General features: G+C 37.9%; 1 protein-coding gene across 1 annotated transcript in view; it reads right to left on the bottom strand.

Annotated features, from left to right (window-relative positions):
• Positions 1-23,044, bottom strand: part of LOC150104082 (transient receptor potential cation channel subfamily M member-like 2) — a 580,140-nt gene that overhangs the window by 156,973 nt on the left and 400,123 nt on the right. Inside the window, exon 19 of the mRNA XM_090396744.1 lies at positions 3,032-3,091. Coding sequence (XP_090252870.1) covers positions 3,032-3,091 — 60 coding nt within the window. The remainder of the gene's footprint in view (positions 1-3,031; positions 3,092-23,044) is intronic.

The following is a 23,044-nucleotide window of genomic DNA, read 5'->3' as shown; positions in this document are numbered from 1 at the left end:
TAGCTACTAGATTGTTCACAACGTTTTTATGTTCCTTTCAATTTGCATTTACTAATTTTTATGCTTTTCCGTCAATGCCTTGAAAAAGCTAGACAGTTTGCTAAGCGAAACTGGTAGGCAAAGAACGTAATATGTTTGTATGCATTACAATATGGTCAGTATTAAAACAATAAATTTGTATGTTTAATGCATATTATGCTTTTATCTCACTGAAAATCTTTTGCCATATGCTGAAAAAAATCCATGTAAATACTCATAAACACATGAAACTCAAATGAGTTCACATGAATACTTAATTAATGTTATACTCTATGCTAGCTTGCACTCTTCATGACCTCAGTAAATGCTTGTTCCTTTTCCTTTCCTTCACTATAATTCATTACTTTGCTAGGTGTGACCGATTGCACTCTGAGATCATGCCATCTACACCATTTCTCTTCATATTCTTTATACTGCATATCTCATCCCACTCAATATTTCCCTGCTCCTTTTGCTCATCCACCTTCTTCTTGTCTTTCACAGTCTGTTTTTCATGCTCTTTGCATTATTTGACTTTCTTTTCCATATTTATATTCACTTCTTCTATTTTACATTTTCTCTCTCTTTCTCTTGCCCACTAACTAATAATAAATTTCTCCATAAATAACCAACACCAAATCCATTCAAATGCAGTGTATTTTTCTTTTAAATTACTTAATAATCACTGTATTTTTCCATATATAAGATACCCCCATGTATAAGACAAACCCTACTTTTTCGAACCCAAAATTAAGAAATCAATTTTAAACATAAAACAGAACACATTTGATATTTTTTTAAATATTAAATGTGTTCACCTTTACATGCCTTAGCATCCCATAATGCAATCAGAACTCTGAAAGCAGTCATACGTCTACGACTCGTTGGTGGGATAAGTATATTTAGTAATTAGGTAATATTTTTAAGATACTAAGAAATTATGCATCACTCTCAGTTCCAGGCAACTTGAATTTTGAAGAATATAACAATCGTTTTTTATTTTTGGACATTTTTATGGGATAGTGCTCAAAATATTGTTAATGCATTAACTTACCCCACCAACAAGTTGTAGATATGACTGCTTTCAGAGTTTTGATTGGTTTATTTAGAATGAGCGTTAATGACATCAATCGACAGAGTTAACAAAGGCTAGTGATTGGCGGACGCCTGTTTGCAGAGACAAGGTACCGGCAGTTTCGCAATGGCAACTGTAGGTCTCTCAACCGGTTATCCTGTATATAAGACAACTCCCAATTTTTGGTCTAAAATTTTTGGAAAAAAGTATCGTCTCAGTCTGTAAAACTGCCTTTGCAAACTAAAAATACCACTGGATATGAGTCTCCTCAACCAATATCCTTGTTACATTTTCATAAAAGATGAGGAAATTGCTAAAAGAAAACCTTTGTTTTAATCATCCATATTGAAAGAAAAGACAAGGGCAGCATCCTGAGAGGATGGTGCAGAACATCAGTAGACTGGAATTGACGGAGGCCATGAAGAGGATGAGGAATGGAAAATCGGTGGGCCCCAACAGGATTCCAATGGAGGCATGGAAGGCACTGGGGGAAGAGGGAATTGACCTGCTGTGGGACCTGTTCATGACAGTTTGCCAACAGGAAAATATACCCGAGGAATGGAGGGAGAGTACTCTTGTCCCCATCTACAAGGGTAAAGGGGATGCACAAGACTGTAAGAATTACAGAGGAATAAAGTTGATGTCCCACACAATGAAAATCCTAGAAAGGATTCTTGATGGAAGATTGAGGAAGGAGTTGGAGATTGCAAAGGAACAATTTGGCTTCATGCCTGGTAGATCAATTACAGATGCTATCTTTGGGTTATGGCAGATGATGGAAAAGTTTCGAGAGAAACAACGGGAGCTACATCTGGCATTTGTTGATCTGGAGAAAGCATACGATAGAGTGCCAAGACAAGAAGTATGGAGGTGTCTGAGGGAGAAGAAGGTACCGGAGAAATATGTCAGGTTGGTGCAGGAGATGTACAGAAATGTGAAGACAAGAGTTCGGACCTGTCTGGGACAGACAGAAAGTTTTCAAGTAACAGTTGGCTTGCATCAAGGGTCAGCATTAAGTCTGTTTCTATTTAATATTGTGATGGAGGTGGTGACAGAGGAGTTGAGAGAAGATGCACCTTGGACAATGTTGTATGTAGATGACATCTTGCTGTGTGCAGATTCAAGAGAAGAAGTGGGAACTAAACTGGAAAGATGGAGAAAAGTACTGGAAGAGAGAGGTATGAGACTGAGCAGAAGTAAGACAGAGTATATGTGTTGCACAGTGGGTGGCGGCCAGGCGACAGATCTGGAGCTGGAAGGAAATGTCATCAGGAAGGTGAGGGACTTTAGATACTTAGGTTCAACAGTGGAAGAAGATGGAGGGGCTGAGAAAGAAGTGGGATGCAGGATACAAGTGGGTTGGAGGAACTGGAGGGAGATGGCTGGAGTGTTATGCGATAAGAGGGTGCCGATCAATCTGAAAGACAAAATCTATAGGACTGTAGTGAGGCCAGCTATGACGTATGCTATGGAAACTGTGGCCCTGAGGAAAAATAACATCAGCAGGATGGAAGTAGCAGAGATGAGAATGCTTAGGTGGATGTGCGGTGTGACCAGAAAGGATCGTCTGAGAAATGACTATTTCAGGGGAACAGTGAAAGTTACGAACTTGGGAGCGAAGATACAGGAGGCAAGGTTGAGATGATTTGGTCATGTGATGAGGAGGGAGGACAAATATGTGGGAAGAAGGGTCATGCTGATGGATGTGCAAGGAAGGAGGAAGTGTCGGCGGCCAAAGAAGAGATGGAGGGAGCTGGTAGAAGAAAACTTGAGGATGAAGAACTTGGATGTGGTGACAGCCCAAGACAGGAGGATGTGGAGGAGACTCATCATCAACAGTGATCCCATTTAAGTGGGAGAAGCTGCAGAAGAAGAAAAAGAAGATTAAAAGAAAAGACAAGGAAAAAAAATTAAAAAAAAAAAAGTAGTTGAACTTACATTTTCCAATATGGCAGTATGACTCATTTGTCACTCTCAAGTTGAAACACCTTTCGTCTGCTGTAAATAAAATATACAAAAATATATATAAATAATCAATAAATTAATTTAATAAGGGCATCTTTAAAGAACATCTTACTAGAATTCTTAATTCATAAAAAAAAGATTACGCTTTAAATTCTAAAACAGTTCTATATGCAATAATAAATTTAGCTTAATCCTTTATCCAAGTATATGCAAACAAAGTTTGCGCCTGAAATTATCTTCAGGAACGAGGTGAGGTAGTGCAACACCAGGCAACTCCGAGCAAAGGTGGTCCAAGCTCTCATCACTCCTTGTCTCAGTATCTCCCAAAATGCAAAGCACATCTCCTTGCGGACATGTATACTGCTATGCATTAAGGGAAGGGCCTGATCCTTATTATTATTATTATTCCTGATACCTCCAAGGAGTCCGAAGACTCATCGCGGGAGGACATCTTCAACTGTCTCTACACCTTACCTCTACTACGAATCAACGCCATCTACCGCCCACCTCCAACACCACCACAACTAGTAATTTTTGTCTATAAATTGCGTGTGTTCTGAAGGGCTGATTTGTATGTATGCGGGATGAAAAACCCGAGTTTCCGGGAGACAAAACCCTGCTACCTCCGTATGAGATCTTATACTAAGACAAGGAGTGATGAGAGCTTGGCCCACCTTTGCTTGGAGTTGCCTGGTGTTGCACTACCTTACCTCAGTCCTGAAGATAATTTCAGATGCAAACTTTGTTTGCATACACTTGGATAAAGGATTAAACTAAATTTATTATAGTCTAACCAAGTGAAAAATAAACTTCCAAGTTCTATGCAGATTATCTTTCTCATTGTGCTTTATTATTATTATTATTATTATTGTATTATATTACAATATATTGCAATAATAATAAGTGATAATACAATAAACAAAGCAAGGAGGATAACACTAACACATCATCAATATATACAATGCTTCTCATGTTGATGTCCAGTGAAAAAAAACACATGTAGAGCTAACAATTACTAACTAAATTTTATATAAGTCAAGTGGATATTAGATCCAGCATTATTTCAAAGCTGAATGTAGAAACTATGAAAGTTTTGTAAGGTAAATTGACCAGAGAGCTTATGGGAATACATTTCCCAGCATTCATGAGTTGCCTTAGTATGGACCATACAGAAGACTTAGGCACTGCCCAAGAGTCTATATATTCACCTTTTATTGGTCCATTTTGATAAGGTTTCACTGACCTGATAACTGTTTTGAACTGGTTGGTTCTCCTCAGAGATCAGGTAGAAACCTTAAGAGAGGAAAAACTCTTGTTCAGTACTTAGGATCTTGAAATGTCAGAGAGATGTATTTTTCATAAGCAAAATCTTGGCCGGTGTAAAAATAATTACTAAAATAAAGAGCCAAAAGGCTTCAGTTCGGCGATGTAAAAATTATATAAGTGGATATTAGATCCAGCATTACGTCAAAGCCAAATGTAGAAACTAATTTACCTTATGAAACTTTCATAGTTTCTACATTCAGCTTTGAAATAATGCTGGATTTAATATCCACTTGACTTATATAATTTTTGTATCGCTGAACTGAAGCCTTTTGGTGTTTGGGTTCCTCTGGAAGATTTATCCACACTATCACAATGGCAATGCCCAATTGTTGCAGATTGGATGGTGGTACACTGCTGCAAACCACTCATTCCACCTTATCCCAGAGATGCTCTAGTGGGTTGAGGTGTGGAGACTGAGCTGGTCACTTAAGTTAAGGAAACTCGCTGTGATATTCCTCAAACCACTTAAACATGCTATGCGCTTCATGGAATGATACATTGTCTTGCTGGAAGTGCCCATTCGACAGTGGGTAAACTGCAACCATCAATGGGTGAACATGATCAGTGACGATGTTAAGTGGCATTCAGGCAATGTTCAACTGGTATCAGGAGAACTAATTTGTGCCAAGAAAACATTCCCCACACCATCATCCTTGCAACCAGCCTGAGCTGTTGCTACTCAGCAAGAAGGGTCCACGGCCTCATGTTTTGCTGCCACATTCTAGTTCTGTCATCAGCATGACAGTTCAAACCAGGACTAGTTAGACCAGGTGACATTTTTTCAGTTGTCAGCTGTCTGGTGTTGGTAATCACATGCTCACTGAAGCAGCATCTTCCTTTTCTTAGCTGACAACATTGGGGCCTGGGATGGTTGTCTTCTTCTGTACATCATCTGTGACAGCTTCTGATGAACAGTGCACTCCGAGATAATATTCTCACCACCAGTGTAGTACTGAGATGTGATCCAGTGATCTGACTGACTGTGGTTCATGTCCTGTTATGTTTCACAATCCTTATCATTCTTCTCTGATCTTGCTCATGTATCAATGAGCTGTTTCCTCATTGAAAAAAGAATTATTGCTGGCTTGAAGTTGTCTGGTTATTATATTACTCCTGGTACACCCTAAGCACTGTTGCATGTGAAAAGCCAGGAAGAGTAGATGTTTGTGAGATACTAGCATGAGAACACCACCACCAACAATCATACTATTCTCAAAGTCAATTAATTTATGCCTTTTAACCCTTCTGATGCATCAAACACAAAAACAGAACTGATGGATGCTTGTCTACCAGATTTACATAGAAAACTGCAGTCACATGACTCAACGTCTTCAGGAATGGTCTATTTCCCTAAATGAGGAAATGGCCACTCTGTGTAGTTTCATATTTTTCTTTTAGAGGATAAGTTGATATATAAAGATGTATTTTGATTTCCTGGTGGTGTTTTAAAAATTTCTACAGTGATAAATGAAACCCTGGAGTAAGTAAGTAAGGTGGTACACAGAGAATTAATAACATGCACTTCTTGCTACAGAAAAGTGTTACATCACAATATTTTTTTTTTTTTCAAATTTTTCATTTATTTCAAATAAGTAAATGATTACCTTAATGGTAAGGGATTAGTATTATATGGAGTAACAGGTAGTTACTCCACACTGAATTCAAGATGAACAGTGCATCATATGGATCTATGTAACAGCTTGGTGTTTTTCCATTAGAGCCTGTAACTAGTGTTTTCAGTCCCATTTATTTATTTATAAGTTGAGCCCTCTCATGGGAGATTAAGTATTTAGTGACTGTAGATCCGCGTGTGTGTCTACGGGGCCAGTTTGCCTGTTCTGGGGAGACGAAAAACCTGAATTTCTGGCTGAACCCCCCCCACCTCCATATGAGACCAGCTAACTCACCTTTAGTTGAAAGAGACCACATAAAGATTTCCTCACATCATGGATGGGAATCAAACCCAGGTCTTTCTGACCAAAGAGCTTTGCCTATACTGACAGAACTACAGAGGCTCTTTCAATCCCATGTTGTGCCAGAACAGATTTGTGAGGTTTGATAAGCTAGATGTTCAGAGATATATTTATTGCGAGATCGTCTTACTTGTCTGTAGTAAGACAAGTTGAATGAACATGGTACTTTGTATACGCTGGTAGCACCAATGGTAGAGTTTGTCTTTTGGAGGAGGCAGCAGGCTATGAATTTAGTTGATGGGTTTATAGGTAGCAAAAACAGTTTATAATAATAATATTATTGTGCAGGTACCTCTATGAAGTCTCATCACAAGAGACCCAAATTATCCATACACTCTATCATACCTCTCCTTAAACCCATTAATAGATAAAGCACTCAAAAACTGACTCTGGCAACCCATTCCACTCATTCACAACTCTCCAAGCAAAAATTCTAGTCCTCACACCCCTACTAATCACAGCTTTATTCAACTTCTACAGATAACCCCTTGTTCTGGCCTGTCCAGTCAGCCAAGTGCTGAAAACTCTTTAAGCAACTTAAATGTTTCTATCATATCCCCTCTTTTTTTCCTATCTACCAACTTCTGAAATCCATCCTCAATATATCTTCATAGAGAATATTCCACAGACCCTTCACCATCTTGGTCACTCAGCTCTGAATCTTCTCCACTACTCCCCCCCCCCCCCCCAAGAAATCTAGGAGACCAGACTTGAGCACAGTAATCCAAATGTGGACATATCAAGGCCTTATAAAGAGGAATAACCAACTTCCTTATCTCTACTTGATAGTGTGTTCTTCAATAGCTACGTAATCTTATGGGCTGCCTTAGCAGTGGTGAGCAATAAGGGGGCTCATAAGATTACGTAGCTATTGATTACTCGCAATTTCTCATTGCGAGCCCCTTGTTCTTCTTGTTTATTTTTTTATTTTTTCAAAAGAAAAAAAAAACATTATTTTTTGAAATATATTAAGCGACAAACTCATACAGTAACCTACCAAAAATTAGTCTATTCGGCAGTGTATAGATTATTTGGAATTATTGTTTCAACTCCTCTATAACGAATGCGCCAAAGTTTGAAAATATGATAAGTGCATGCCCTATCTTTACCCTTCTCCCTTTTGGTAGCCAATCGTATGGTAAAACCAGTAGCCAATCAAATGTTTTATAAAAGATTTCATTCTTATTACATTTTGATAGTTAAAAAATGTTTTTCTTATGTAAGATAAATTAACACAGTTGATTGTGTGCAAATATTTCATGTTTAGATCATGAAATATTTGTTTAAAAATGATAGCCTTTAGAGGTTGATTGTCTTCTCATACTTTTTGATTGGAATTTGTACACAAGCTGTATTAATAAAAGTTTTTGTGTGAAATATGACTTTTTTTTTTTCTTTTGCTCGATGATGTGAGCCCTTTGTTAAAATTTCCATAGCTCACCACTGTGCCTTAGCAATATGTCCTCTAAACTTTAACTCTATCTACCACCACTCTAGCTTCATCTATTCCGTTAGTACAGTGTCATCAAGGTGATAACACAGCTTTTAATCTATTTATCCCAAAATGCTTAACTTTACATTTCTCCACATTAAACTCCCATTATTTTTTGCCCATACTGACAGCATATTTAAATCATCCTGCAAGCTCTCCACATCACTTTAATTAACTATTACCTAATTTTGCATGACCCACAAATACCTGTATATTTTCTTTCAGGTTATTTCCTATATCATTTATGTAAAAATTTAACAGCAATGGTCCCAGCACTGAACCTTGCGGCACACCACTAGTCGCTTGTTTTCGCCTCGATTCTGCCCCTCCATATACCACTTTTTGATATCTGTTCAGTAGCCACCCTCTTATCCACTTAACCAGTGTCATATCAATAACCATTTGTTCTAATTTGCATAACAGAGTTCCATGTGGTATTATGTCAAATGCTTTTGCAAAATCCAGCAAAATCATCATGTAGCATTTCCTTTACACAAAGCCATGTTGATCCTCGTACAGTATCATATTTTATCTAACTGTTCTTCAATTCTCTTTTTTACCAATTTTTCCAGTACTTTTACTACTATGCCTGAGATACTGATTGGTCTATAATTTGCTACTGTAGTCTCAGAACCTCCCTTATGCAAAGAAATTATTTTCCCCTCTTTCCACTCCCTTGGAACTCTACCAGAACTGAGACTTAAATTAAACAGCCTAGTCAAAGGCATTGCCAGTTCCTTTGCACATTCTTGCAAAACCCTAGCTGATATCCCATCCAATCTCATAGCTGTATTTACATAGAGTTTCTGCAATATCCTAAGAATAGAAGCTCCAATTTATCCATTTCTTTTCCCACATCGGTGTCTGTCACATAGGTTAAAGCAGTAACTTCATTAGGATGATATATCCTTGCAAAGTGGTCACTCAGTAACTGAACTATTTTATCTGCTTCTGTCTCCTCATGACCATCATCACCATGCATTAAGGTTAATCTTCCATAGTCATTCTTCATCTTGCTTGCCACATAATGAAAGAACTCTTTGGGATTTCCTTTGGCCTGTTTGATTCTCCTCAGAATCTGATTTTTGCCTTCCTTGCCATGCTGGTCACATTTCTTGTTGAGCCTTGTACTGTTCAAGGGTTTGCTGGCAACCTTTCTTTTTGTATACCCTCCACAGTATTTTCTTCTTCTGAAGCTCATGCTTAATGATATTAGTAATCCATCTAATGCCTACCTGATTCACCCTCCTTATCATAGGTATGCAATTTAATATTGTTTCCCCTTAATTCTCTCCCATGCACTGCTAACATCCTTATCCTGCAATAAATCTATGCCATGGCACAGATTTATTGCCTTGTAGTTCCACATATACCTCTTCTTGACAGAATATTTCTCATTTTGTACAATTTCCAAAGTCAAGACCACATGGTCACTTTCACCAATCAGAGGCAATGTGGTCACTTTGGTTATGGATAGCTCTTCTGATCCTATGACCAGGTTCAATACTCTCACACCCCCTATTCCTCTCCATCACATGCTGCCTCAAGTAATTATCTCTTAGTAGGTGTATGAATTCCATTTCCTTCCTGCTGCGTGATCTTTTTTCCTCCCAGTCTATATCTCAATAGTTGAAGTCCTCTATAATAATCACTTATTATTGTGTAACCTATACTCATTATACTAATTTGGAGATGCAAGTCTTCCAGAGCATCCATGGAACTCTCTGGCCTATAGCAACAACCAACCATATATTTTGTCTTACTGGCCTTAATCTCACACTAGACTGCTTCAAATGAACAGTCATCCTTCCGCCTATCTCCTATTCTTTTTGGCTGTAGGTTATCCTCTAAATTTTAGATCCTTATCCACCATCACCCCAAAATCTCTTACTTCCTCCACTTTCAACAATATATCTCCCCAACCAAGAGTAAATTCTACATCCCATCTTTGTTTTCCAAATTTTAAAATCCTACATTTCGTAACAATAAAATGGCATCCCTACTCTCCCATGCTCAATCACTCAGTCTATTCAAGTTTCTTGTAAGGCCAAAACATCTACTCTACTCCTAGTTCGTTCCACCTTTGTATCATCTGTAAACAGCTGAATATCCCCATTCAAATCTTCTCCAATATAATTAACATACAGATTAAATAGCAACAGCCCTAAAACACACCCCTCAGGCACATCACAGGTGACTATTCCTCTTCTGGGATACATACACAACTCGTTGATATCTATCAGACAGCCAATCTCCAATCCTAGTAATATCCAACTCTATCCTCTCTAGTTTTAGTATCATCTTATTATTGTGTAACCTATCAAAAAGCATTTACAAAGTCAAAGTATACTACTGTGTATCCATCTTCCATATCTAATGTTGCTGTCACCTTATTGTAATAAGTAAGTGGATTACTAAAACATGACCTCCCATTAGCAAATACCTGCCATCCATCAAAGATAATACCATTATTGTCAACCCAATTCTGGATCCTGATTCTCACAAGCCTTTCCAACACTCTAACCACTACACCTGACACACAGATTGGCCTATAATTTGATTCTTGAATTCTGTCACCTCATTTATGCAGTGGTAAAATCCCACCTTCCTACCACTATTTTGGAATTTGACCCAATGTAAGACTTATATTAAACAAATATGTCAAGACAGATGTCAACTCCCTGGCATATTGCTTTAAAATGTGCTGTGATATATCATCAAGTCCTGCAGCCTTATTAATATCAAGTTTGCTTAAATCACCATTTACCTCTTCCTCACTCACAGTCAGTCTCTCCTCCTCATCATCCATCAGTGTGAGTCATTTGGAGAGACTGCTGCTGGAAGGGAGAGTGAGCGCAGAAAATGAATCTGAGCAAGTAATAAGTGATGTGAAAAAGCGAGACAGTAAGGAAGGAGAGATTGAAGTGGTGTTTATGAATGAAATAGTGAGCAGCATGAGTGTAGAGAATGAGAGAATAAATGTGCAAGACACACACAGGGAAATGGGGAGACTTGTATCAAAAATAAGGGAAATGAAATAGTTGCAGTGATTGAGTTTGTTCACCCAAAAATTATTAGAATAAGTGAGACATGGTTGGAAGAGGATGATGTCATGACAGGAATAGAGATGGCAGGGTATGTTGTATTTCGTGAAGATTGAAAGGGTAAAAAGGGAGGTGGAGTGTTATTGATGACAGAAAAAGAGTTATGTACATACAAAGTATGGACATAACAGGGATGCAAGGGGGGGGGAAATAATGGTAATGGTTTTAAGGCAGTATGGTGTGAGATAGAAATGAATAGAATGAAATATATTGTTGGATGTTGTAAAGAACTGGTAATGTGGAAGGTAGTGATCAGAAAATGTATAAGCAAATGGGAAAAGGGTAATTTTAATTATGGCAATATGGATTGGTATGATGAAACAGCAACTGCAAGTAAACAAATGAGTCTGTTGAGATTTTGAGATACAACTACCTCAGGCACTATGTAACAGAGGGCATCGAGGACTGAGGGTCTTGGATTTGATCATCTCATCAGAGGAGGTTATTATAAATGAGGTGTCAAATCTTACTAGTTGGCGAGAGTGACCATGAAGTGATTTTCATGGTGGTTACCAGCAGTGTGAGGATCTCTGTGAGGAAAGGGTATATGTGGAACTACAAGGCTGGTGATTACGAGAAGCTCAGGAGACAGCTTGTAGGTGTAGCATGGAATCAGGAGTTGGCTAGATAGGAGATCAATGCTGCTTTGGTGACATTCAAGAACTTTCTAGTAGAAGCAATGTCTAAATGTATTCCAAAGGTAGGTGTGAAATGATGAATGAAGAGATTAAGCATGCAATGCAGAGAATAAAAGGTATTATAGAGGCAACGTAAGAGGAGATGGTAATAATCAACTCCATGAGGAATACAAAAAACAGGTAGGGAGGATGATTCATTTGGTAGAGGTTGCAAAAGTACAGAACAAGCAGCTGTTAGTTAGCTAATGATACCAAAAAAAAAAAAAATCCCAGGGAGTTCTTTCAGTACATAGCCAGCAACAATAAGAACAATTATGGTAGAATGGCACTGGTTGGTGAAAATGGTATAAAGACAATTGCAGAGAATACTGTTGAGATATTTAATGAACAGTTCATAAAGGTCATTCATCCTTGTGAAAGTGATATCATGGAGAGTTTGAGAGATATTAATAAGGCTGTGGGACTTGATGACATATCACCATGTATTTTGAAGGAATGTGCCAGGGAGTGTACATCAGCCTTGACATATTTGTTTAGTATGAGTGTTACATTTTGTTAAGTTGCAAAGGAGTGGAAGGAAGGAAGGCAAGACTGTGCCGTTTTATATAGGAGGTGACAGAATTGAAGCATCAAATTATAGACCAATTTCAGGTATTGTGGTTAAAGTGTTGGAAAGGCTGGTGAGAATCAGGATCCAGAATTGGATGACAACAATAGTATTATCTTTGATGGACAGCATGGATTTACTAAAGGGAGGTCATGTTTTACTAATCTATTTACTTATTACAATAAGGTGACAGCAGCTAAGGCTTTTGATAGATTACTGTATAAGTTCGAGCAGGTGGGGTTGAATATTAGACTTGTGCACTGGATTGGAGAGTGGCTGTCTAATAGGGAAGCAATATCCCAGAAGAGGAAAGTCATTAGTGGTGTGCCTCAAGGGTCTGTTTTAGGGCCATTGCTGTGTTAATTTGTATGTTAATGATATTGGGAAGATTTGACTGGGGATATAGAGCTGTTTGAAGATGATGCAAAGTTGGGATGAACTATGAAGAGTAGAGCAGATATTTTGGCATTTTCAAGAAGACCTGAATAGACACAGTGAATGGGCATGGGAATGAGGATAACAGTTCAACATTGTGTAATGTATGGTTTTAAAATTTGGAAAACAAAGATGGAATGTATGAGGAACGTCCAGAAAGTAAGTTCCAGTGGGCTGTCAGAGAAACGGCAACGGTTAATTGTTGCAGCTATTTATTTGGGACAAATATTAAAGAACAGAAAGAAATTGAGAATATAACCCAAAGTTGCTTCGCTTATTTGGAACAACTTTCCGCTTTATCAGGACAGTGGCTGTAGATGGTGCACATGTAGCAAGTTGTATAGAGAATGTTGCTGTCTGTCAGCACTGGCAGACTCTAGGTAGCATACTTTTGATTACAACAGGTGTGCATTAATTTTTTAGTAAAAAGTGTAACAAACAGTGTAGCGATTTAATTTTTCTTTTGTTTTTATAAGGCCCCTGTCAAGATTCCAAGGAAAGATCTAACATTGGGATAAAATCCCTTTACTTGACAAAATAAAAAGCCAACCGTCTAACACCATTCTGTCAGCTGGCAGAGATAACCAGTGTTCCAAAATCTACAATCACACATTTGTTAGGCCAGCAGGACAAATTGCAAGAAGAATGGGAATCGTGCGATGGACAACTGGGAAAATCCCAAAAACGGAAACAAGGCAAGGATCCAGATATTGAGGAGTCTCTCAATCAATGGTGAGGCATGAATGTGAATGATCAAATATTAAAAACCAAATCAGAAGAGTTAGCTAAAAAGCTGGGCCATGTGAGCTTTAAAGCTACAGATGGTTAGTTATCGTGATGGAAAACTAGACCTGAAATAAAATTTAAGAAGGCATAAGGAAAGAAGGACAGTGCTGACACTGCGAGTGCTGAATGGTGGATATCAACTAAATTTTCAACCCAAATTGCTGCAGAAGTTTAGTTCTGATGAAATTTATGATAATGATGACAAAACAGGTCTGATTTACCATGCCACACCAGATGGTTCCCTGAGTTATAAACTTGCAGTGCTGTCAGGTTCAAAAAAAGCAATGGATCATGTTACTATGTTGTACTGCTGTAATATGTCGGGAAGTGACAAACGGAAGCTGTTGATTATTGGATAAAAGTGCTAAGCCCCTATGCTTTAAAGGGCTTAGAATGGACAGTTTGCCAGTTCTATATTATGCCAACAAGAATGCATGAATGACTTCTCTTATTTTCAGGAATGGCTAATGAGTTGGAATGCAGAATTACAATGAAATTCAAGAAAAAATTTTCTGCATCTGGACAACTATGGCACACCCTCAATTAGATTGTTTGAGAAACATTCAACTTGAATTTCTTCCTGCTAACACCACGTCCCTGGTACAGCCACTGGACATGGGAATCATAAAAAATTCAAAAACATTATGACATGGAATGTTGGTACACCACATCCTTGAAATAATTGCAGAAAATCTACTGACATCATGGCCAATGGCCAAAGAAATCAGTGCAAAGATGACCATTTTACAGGCAGTACAATTTGTTGCAGATAGCTGGTGAGAAATAAGCAGCAAAACAATTCAAAACTTCTTTGCTCATTGTGGTTTTAAGAAATTAGACCAGGAAATGTCAGATATGACTGATAATTAAATTCATTTTGGAACTGCAACATGTCAGAAATTACAAAGAGTTTTTTATGCATTGATATAACAGCCTTCAATGTTATAATGAAAATGAAGATTGTGAGGATGCAATTGTTAAACAAATTACAATAAAACACCTAAGACCCTGGAAGAGAAGGAAAGTAATGAGGATGACACATCTAAACATGAGGTCAGAAAATTTATTGCTAAATTACAATGCTGCTTTATGCAAGAAGGCAGTCTAGAAAAGGAACATGTCAGGGTACAAGGAAGTTTTTTTCACTTGGCTATGCTACTAATTATATATTGGGTTTTATCCTTTATCCAAGCGTAAGCAAACTTTAGTTAGGTTAGGTTAGTGATGCCACCTTTACCATGAGTTTTTACAACTCATGGTAAAGGTGGCATCACTTGCCTTAGTATCTCCCATAATGCAAAGCATTAAGGGAGATACTAAGCCACTACCCAGAGTTAGTGATACTATGGTGGAAGTAATGGAGAAGTCATATTTACTATACGAGTTGCCAAAGGGTCACATCCTATTATTAAAATTCTCTGGATTAGAGATAAGTTTAAGGAAGTTTTTTCACTTGGCTATGCTACTAATTATATATTGGGTTTTATCCTTTATCCAAGTGTAAGCAAACCAAAGTTTGCGCCTGAAGTACTTTCAGGACTGGGGCAACTCGTCATCATACATGTCTGTAAGGAGATGTGTTTTGCATTACGGGAGATACTAAGGCAAGTGATGAGAACTTATACCACCTTTACCACGAATTGCCCTAGTCCTGAAAGTACTTCAGCCGCAAACTTTGGTTTGATTACACTTGGATAAAGAATAAAACCCAATATATAATTAGTAACATAGCCAAGTGAAAAAAACTTCCTTAAACTTATCTCTAATCCAGAGAATTTTAATAATAGGATGTACACCCCTTTGGCAACTCGTATAGGTAAACATGACTTCTCCATTACTTCCACCTTAGTATCACCACCTCTGGGTCTGGTTCCCACTGATGAGACTGCAATAAAGGTCGAAACTGGTCTGGGTAGCGGCCCTTCCCTTAATCCCTTTTCCATAAGATGTGCTTTGCATTATGGGAGATACAAAGGCAAGTGATGAGAACTTATATCACCTTTACCACAAGTTGCCCCAGTCCTGAAAGTACTTCAGGTGCAAACGTTGGTTTGCTTACACATGGATAAAGGATCTTCTTCTTCTTCCTAACATGGAATATAGGCCATGTGGCCTGTTCCGGTCTCATGCCATCTCTTTCTTGGTCTTCCGATTCTTCTTTTTCCACTTATTTTGTATCTGTATAATATTTTTGGTAGTCTGCTGTTGTCCATTCGATTTAAATGTTCTAGCCATTTTTGTTTATACTGTCTTATGTAGTAATTAATTGGTTTGATTTTTAGGGATTGTAAGATTTCTTCATTTGTTTTGTGGTCCCACTTGGTATATCCAGCTGTTTTTCTGAGGAACTTCATTTCTGCTGTTTGAATTCGTTTTTCATCTTTCCTTTTCATGGTCCATGTTTCGCTTCCGTATAGTAGAGTTGGTTTAGACAAGACATTATATAGTCTGATTCTAGTGTGTTTTTGTACCAGGGATGGCTTAAATATACTGTTTATTATGCCATTTACTTTGACAAAGTTTGATATTTTAGTGTCTATGTCTTTTTCTTCTTCGTATGATAGATCACATCCCAAGTATCTGAAAGTGTTTACTTGTTCTAGTATTTTATTATCTATCACTATTTTACTTCTTACTGGGTTTTCTCCTTTGAATGCCATTATTTTTGTTTTTTCTTTGGATACTGTCATATTATATTGCTTTGAGATATCATTTAATGATTTTAATGATCTTTGTAAGTCATCTTCTGATGTAGCTAATACTATTTGATCATCTGCAAATAGTAGTGTATCTATCTTCATTTGCGGGGTCATTTGTATACCAAATGGGTTATGCTGCTTCCAGATTGTTAATATTTCATTTATATATATATTGAAAAGCAGAGGTGAGAGGGTACATCCTTGTCGTACTCCTCTTGATATATCTTTCCATTCTGAGGTGTGTTCTAATTTAACTTCTATTTTATTTCCTGTATATATTTCTTGAATAGATTGTAAAAGTTGGTTTGGTATGTTTAAATTGGTTAATATTTTAAACAATTTTTGTCGACTAATTTTGTCAAAAGCTTTTTCATAATCAATAAATGCCACATGTGTTTCTTTTTGAAATTCTCTTCTCTTTTCTATTAATAATTTTAAAGTAAAAATTGGATCTATGCAGGATCGGCCTTTTCGGAAGCCATTTTGTTCTTCTAGTAATTTGTTTTCTACAATGCTGCTTAGTTTCTCTTTTAATATTCCTGCATATATAGGGTGTTCGGGATAAATTTGACATATTTATAATTAATTATATTTTTCCGTAAGTTACATGTATTAACACACACTTCTCTTCATTTAAAAGTTTGGACCCTTCTTGATTCATATACAAGATGTCAGAAAGGATGGATAGCTGGAACCCACCTGAATCATGGAAGAGAATAACTTGTATCATGATGATTCGTGCCCGCCATCAAAATAAGGATATTACGACTGCTGCCCAATGCTCCCTGAATACAGTAAAAACAATCAGGCATGAACTAGAGACTTGCAATGGTGACTACGAGGATGTAGCAAGAAGAAAGATCCCTAGCAGATGATCTGATTGCGTTCGTACAGCAGAATTCCTCGCAAATCTGCAGGAACAGGTGTTGAAGAACCCTGGCATTGGAATTCGGGCTTTGCTCGTGGAGTTGCTAACTGTAGTCAAGCCCTGGATAACAAGGGTAGCCAATGGTAGGCCGTATGTATGGCAGCAGGATTCGGCCCCTTGCCACACCTCTGGGAAAAGTCAAAAATGGTTGTCTGAAAATTTCTATGACTTCACCAGTCCAAATGTTTGGCCTCCAAACTCCCCAGACCTTAACCCCATGGATTATTTTGTATGGGGCGCAGTTGAAAAAGACACCAATCGCACTTCCAGTAATACAAAAGCCCAGTTAATGGATAAAATTAAAACAGTTTTTGCGGCCCTTCCCAGGGAGACTGTAGCATCAGCTTGTTCGAGGTTCCGAAGCAGAATTGAAGCTGTGATCGATGCTAATGGTGGTTATTTTGAGTAAATCTTGTTGATAGTATTGTAATTAACTCTGCCTGTAATGTTTTTTTGTCAATTCATTAAATTTAATAGATACAAAGAAGATTTTCTTTTTCCTTACGAAACTGTCAAATTTATCCCGAACACCCTGTATTTTATATCCTGTATTCAGCAGGCTAATTCCCCTATAATTATTGCAATTGTCTTTATTTCCTTTTTTATAGATTGGGATGACCAGTGCTTTTTTCCAAGAGTTAGGGGTTTTTCCGGACATCCAAACCATATTAAAAAATTTCAAAAGTCTTTCATTAAATTTTTCACCTGCATTTTTGTAGAGTTCTATATTTATATTGTCTTCTCCTGGCATTTTCCTATTTTTCATCTTCTTTATTATATTTTTCAGTTCTAACATTGTGATATTTTCTATTAGGTCATTCTTTATCTTATAAAATTTTAATTCATTGTTCTCATCTGTCCAGAGATTTTGGAAATAGGTCACCCATTTTTCTAAATCTATTGTTTGGATTTTTATCTTTTCTTTTATTTCTTTATTCATGTATTTTATTACTTTATAGGTTTTGGCTTAAATTAATCCTTTTCTAGTTCTGTTACGAAATTGTTCCATCTTTCTCTATGTTTTTTCCTTACTTCTCGTTTTGCAATTGCACTATTTCTTTTATACTCTATTTCTGCTTCTATTGTTTTGGAATTTAGCCATTTCTGGTAACTGTCCTTTTTGGTTTTTATTATATTTTCTATTTCTTTGTTCCAGTCTCGTAGTCCTCTTTTTCTAATCCATTTGTGCTTTATTCCTGAGGTTTCTGTTGCTGCTTTTGTGAGAATTTGTTTCAAATTTTCCCATTCGTCTTCTATGTCCCTTGATTCATGTGTGGTTTCTGTTTTTAAGTTTGTGCATTTTTGATATTGTAGTCTAACTTGAGGATCCTGTAATGAAGAAATTTTGTAGCTTGGCTGGTAAGAATTTTCAATTCTATGTGTTTTTAGCCACTTTGGTTTAAAACGAATTTTTGCTGATACCATATAATGATCAGAGTTTAATTCAAAGCCTCGATATGCTCTTACGTCTAAAATTAACTCCGCTAATTTAAAATTTGTGATAACGTAGTCGATTACTGATTTGTATCCTCTGGCTGACCAAGTATATTTATGTATTTCCTTGTGTTTAAACATTGAATTCATTATTCTCATATTATTATAAATGACAAAATCGCGCAATCTGCGACCATTTTGATTACATGTATCTTCGCCAAATTTACCTATGTTTGTTTTGTATTTTTTGTTTCCTATTCTGGCATTTAAATCTCCTGCTAGCAGTAAATAGTCAGTTTTGTTTGTTTTATCTATGGCATTCTGTAATTCTTTATAAAATATATTACTGTCTTCTTCTTTTCCCTCTTCTGGTGCATATGCACCAATTATTGTTATGTGGCCTCTTAATGTCTTGAGTCTAATTTCTATTAGTCTTTCATTCAAATAGTTGTAATATACAATATTGTTCTTTAGGGATTTATGTACCATAATCATTATACCTGCTTTTGCTCTTTCTTCTTTTTTTACCTCACTGTAGATTTGTATATAGCTGTTTGTTTCTTTTGTACCTTTTTGTTTTTTCTTTGTTTCTGTTACTATACATATTTTTATGTTAGCTTGGTTTAGTTGTTTATCAAGTTCTTCTTCTTTGTGTGCAATGCTTCTCACATTCCATGTTGCAATCTTCATTATGTGTTCCTTTTTCCAATTTCGTTTACCGTTTCCAGGGTTGTGGTCTTTTCCCTGACAGTCCGTCTGGCTTTTCTTTGCATGAAACTTGAAAGTATTTTGAATTTCCCCAGGGCAGGTTACTAACCTGTCGCTGGGTAAGTCCAGTGGTAGGGCTGCTACCTAACGCCTCTGGACAGGCAGATCTAACAGCATTTACTCTGTTAGGGTGTTAAGGTTATACCGCCCATACTCGGTCGCCAGTGCCTCGTTTGTACTTTTAGAACAGGATGGACCACGGGAAGGTGAGGTTGACATTTGAGTGAGAGAGGCTATGTATTGCGCTTCACCACCCCTTCCACCCCATGGATAAAGGATAAAACCCAATATATAATTAATGTCAGGATACACTTGATAAATTTTTCCAAAATAATTGTAGGGAAAATATGCTTCTTTGATAGATACCTACATAAAATTAACCTCTTTAGGGATACTGACACACATTTAGTTTTTTTAAATAAAAACATGGTTAACAAAAGGTACACTGAAAGTTTGTCTATTTTTAAACATTCTTAACTTTTTGTGATATTTTAGCTTTTTCCATAAAATTTTGCATAATTGGGGCAGCTGCTTAATTGGAACAAAGTATTCTAGTCCCGATGTGTCCCAATTAACTGGAATCCCCTAAGTATATATATATATATATATATATATATATATATATAAAAATCTGCATATTGATAAAAGTGAGTCGCCTGGTCAACCTATCTTTCATGAGATGAAATTAATGCTGAAGGTGTGTACTTTTTGATTTCTTATTTTCATTTTCTGGCAAACTAATTTTTTTACAGATAGAGCCACTTATTTTAAATATTCCAGTGCTCTTTTCCCCAAATTTATTCACCCTATCCAGATGAATCCACAATTCTGATTTTGTATGTATTTGTCTCCATAATTTCCACACAATGAACGTTTATGACTATGGAACCGCGACAGAAAGAATTACCAGAGTAACAATTTTGCTGTGATACTGTAACTGTATGTCAGTGGATGGCAAGTATGGCCATATTCTATTAGGCAAAAATCTGAAGATTAATTCTAAGACCATTTTGAGCCCAAGAATTTAGCCTACTTACTCTAGTTCCAAAGAGCACTATGACCTTGGTTTTACTTTTTTGTGTTAAAATTTGAATCGTTTCACAATATATATCTGACAAGTGTTTTCTGAACTGAAAGTGTTGTTTTAATTCTAGTAAAATATTAGAAGACTTAAATTGATCAGTTTGTCTTATTATGATGATACAGATTAATAAAATAAGAAACAAATATCAGTCAACTGCAAAGTGTTTCTATATGTTGAAGGTTTATTTTTCACTTGGTTAGAATAAAATAAATTTAGTTTAATCCTTTATCCAAGTGTGAGCAAGCAAAGTTTGTGCCTGAAAGTATCTTCAGGACTGGGGTAAGGTGGTGCAACACCAGGATGACTACTTGCAAAGGTGGAGCAAGATACTAACACTCCTAACTCAGTATCTCCCATAATGCAAAACACATCTCCTTGCGGATATATCTAATGTTATGCATCAAGCGAAGGGCCACTACCCAGACTAGTTTCGACCTTTATTGAAGTCTCTTCAGTGGGAGCCAGGCCCAAGTGGAGATACCAGCCCTTTGGCCTGGCTCCCACTGAAGAGACCTCAATAAAGGTCGAAACTAGTCTGGGTAGTGGCCCTTCGCTTGATGCATAACATTAGACATATCCGCAAGGAAATATGTTTTGTATTATGGGAGATACTGAATTAGGAGTGTTAGTAGCTTGCTCCACCTTTGCAAGGAGTCATCCTGGTGTTGCACCACCTCACCCCAGTCCTGAAGATACTTTCAGGTGCAAACTTTGTTTGCTCACGCTTGGATAAAGGATTAAACTAAATTTATTATATTCTAACCCAAGTGAAAAATAAACCTTCACCATGTTTCTCTAAATCCAGAGTAATTTATTAAAAAGGTGGCACACCATTTGGCAACTCCTATAGGTAGAGATGACCTTGCTAATGCTTCTGGCTGGTATCTCCACTTGGGCCTGGCTCCCACTGAAGAGACCTCGATTGCCGCAGGACAGTATTGTATTTATTCATTGTTAAATTTGTTACTTACTAATAATAATTTGTTATTTATACTTGTTATTTAGTTGGTTGTACTAACCTTTTGTATTCTTAGTTCTAACTCTACTAACTTGCTGGTAGTGCGTTTATACGCACTACAGGATTTCCTTACAGAGTCTTAGGACTCTTTATTTTTCTCTTTTTTTTAGAACGCAGAGATCAACCATGAGCAGAGTAATCCCCGTTCCCCCCAGCACCCGGACATTAGGAGTGGAGATTCCAGGAATGGAGGATCCTAGAGCACTTACTACAGCCCTTAAGGAGATAATAGGAGTTTCTAACATCTACTCCTTCACCCCGTATGGAGGAGGATAATTTCTTATAGTAGTCAAGAATTTAGCTTCGAGAGATCAACTTCTGAAGGGTTTCCCCATCCAAGGGAAGCAGGTGACCCCTACCATGGTGGGGTCACAAGTACGTCAAATTAAGATCGACCGCTTCCCTATGGAATATCTAGAAGCCGGAGAAGACGTGCTTGTACAAACTTTTAGTAAGTGGGGGAAAGTGAGTAATATAAAGAAGAGCGTCTCTAAGGAGGACCCTGCCTGGTACTCCGGCAAAGTCACCTTTACCATGGACATGCGACAGCCAGTGCCAAACCTCGTTACCATCGGCACATCGCGTGTCATGGTTAATTATCCCGGGGTACAAAGACAGTGTCTGCGATGTGGCTCAACTGAACATCTGGGTAGTGACTGCCCCCGAGCCAAGTGTTTCAACTGCGTCGGCGTCGGGCACATCTCCAGCCAGTGCCCACACCCCTGCCGAAAGTGCTCCAATACAGAGCACAAAATAACATCGTGTCCTCTGCGCACATTTGCAGAGCGGGCAGGGGCACCGATTGAACCGTTGAACCCGCAGCCTGCTCAAGACGCCGGTGAATTTCCGGTACTCCCCAACACCATCGGGGAGAAAACATTCTCTCAAACAGTTCTAGGGCAAATTACGAAACGTCCTGCACCATCAACAGCAGAAGGTACTGTTTTCCCCCCCCCCCCAGCAACAACATCAGCCGAGGAAACAGTCCCCCCCTTGGTCGTTTCAACCGTACCACTACCAGCGACGGAGGAACAACAAATAACCGAGGGTACAGAAGAAGCTATGGATAACACTTCACCAGTTACCCCCCCCTCAACAACATCGGAGGAAGCTTCGTCTGTAGACGCTTCTAATACTTCCCCTATAGTAGCCAGCGTCCACCCTGCAGAAGAACAGAAGACAGAGGAAGGGAAACATCAACTTCCACCCCCCAAAGAACCTCCTAAGAAGAGGAAGGAGCAGGCTTCCCCTAAAATGGGGAAAAAACATCGAAGCCACTCCAGCAAAAGCACGGACTCAACAACATCTGAGTCCGAAATGCAGGTGGAAACCCCTTCCCGCCATCAAGAGAGCATTAACTCTAAAATTAGTAGACACACCGGCTCCCAATTCAACTGCTTTGACCATCAAATAGTGGACAATAAATTAGCAAGTTTTAAGATTAAGAACAGTCGTCACAAGTTCGAGGTCCTCTCGAGCTCGTATGCAGAACTGGCAGCCGGTCTGCAGGGTGAGGGATATACTACCTCCCCACCCACAAATTAAAGCCTTAATAAAATATGTCAAGCAATTGCGAATCAAGGACCTAGGCCGGGTATAACAACGTAAAACATCATAATGCCGCCACCCCCTTTTTGCGTTGTCTCGCTCAACATCAGAGGGCTCCGCTCACTATCAAAACAAGAGGAGGTGTG

This window comes from Typopeltis vanoorti, chromosome 8 (assembly GCF_054136105.1).
Source record: "Typopeltis vanoorti isolate ZY-2024b chromosome 8, IOZ_Tvanoo_1.0, whole genome shotgun sequence".
NCBI classification, from domain to species: Eukaryota; Metazoa; Arthropoda; class Arachnida; order Uropygi; family Thelyphonidae; genus Typopeltis; species Typopeltis vanoorti.
The sequence above is the reverse complement of the archived record's forward strand: the minus strand, read 5'-3'. Positions and strand labels throughout refer to the sequence as shown.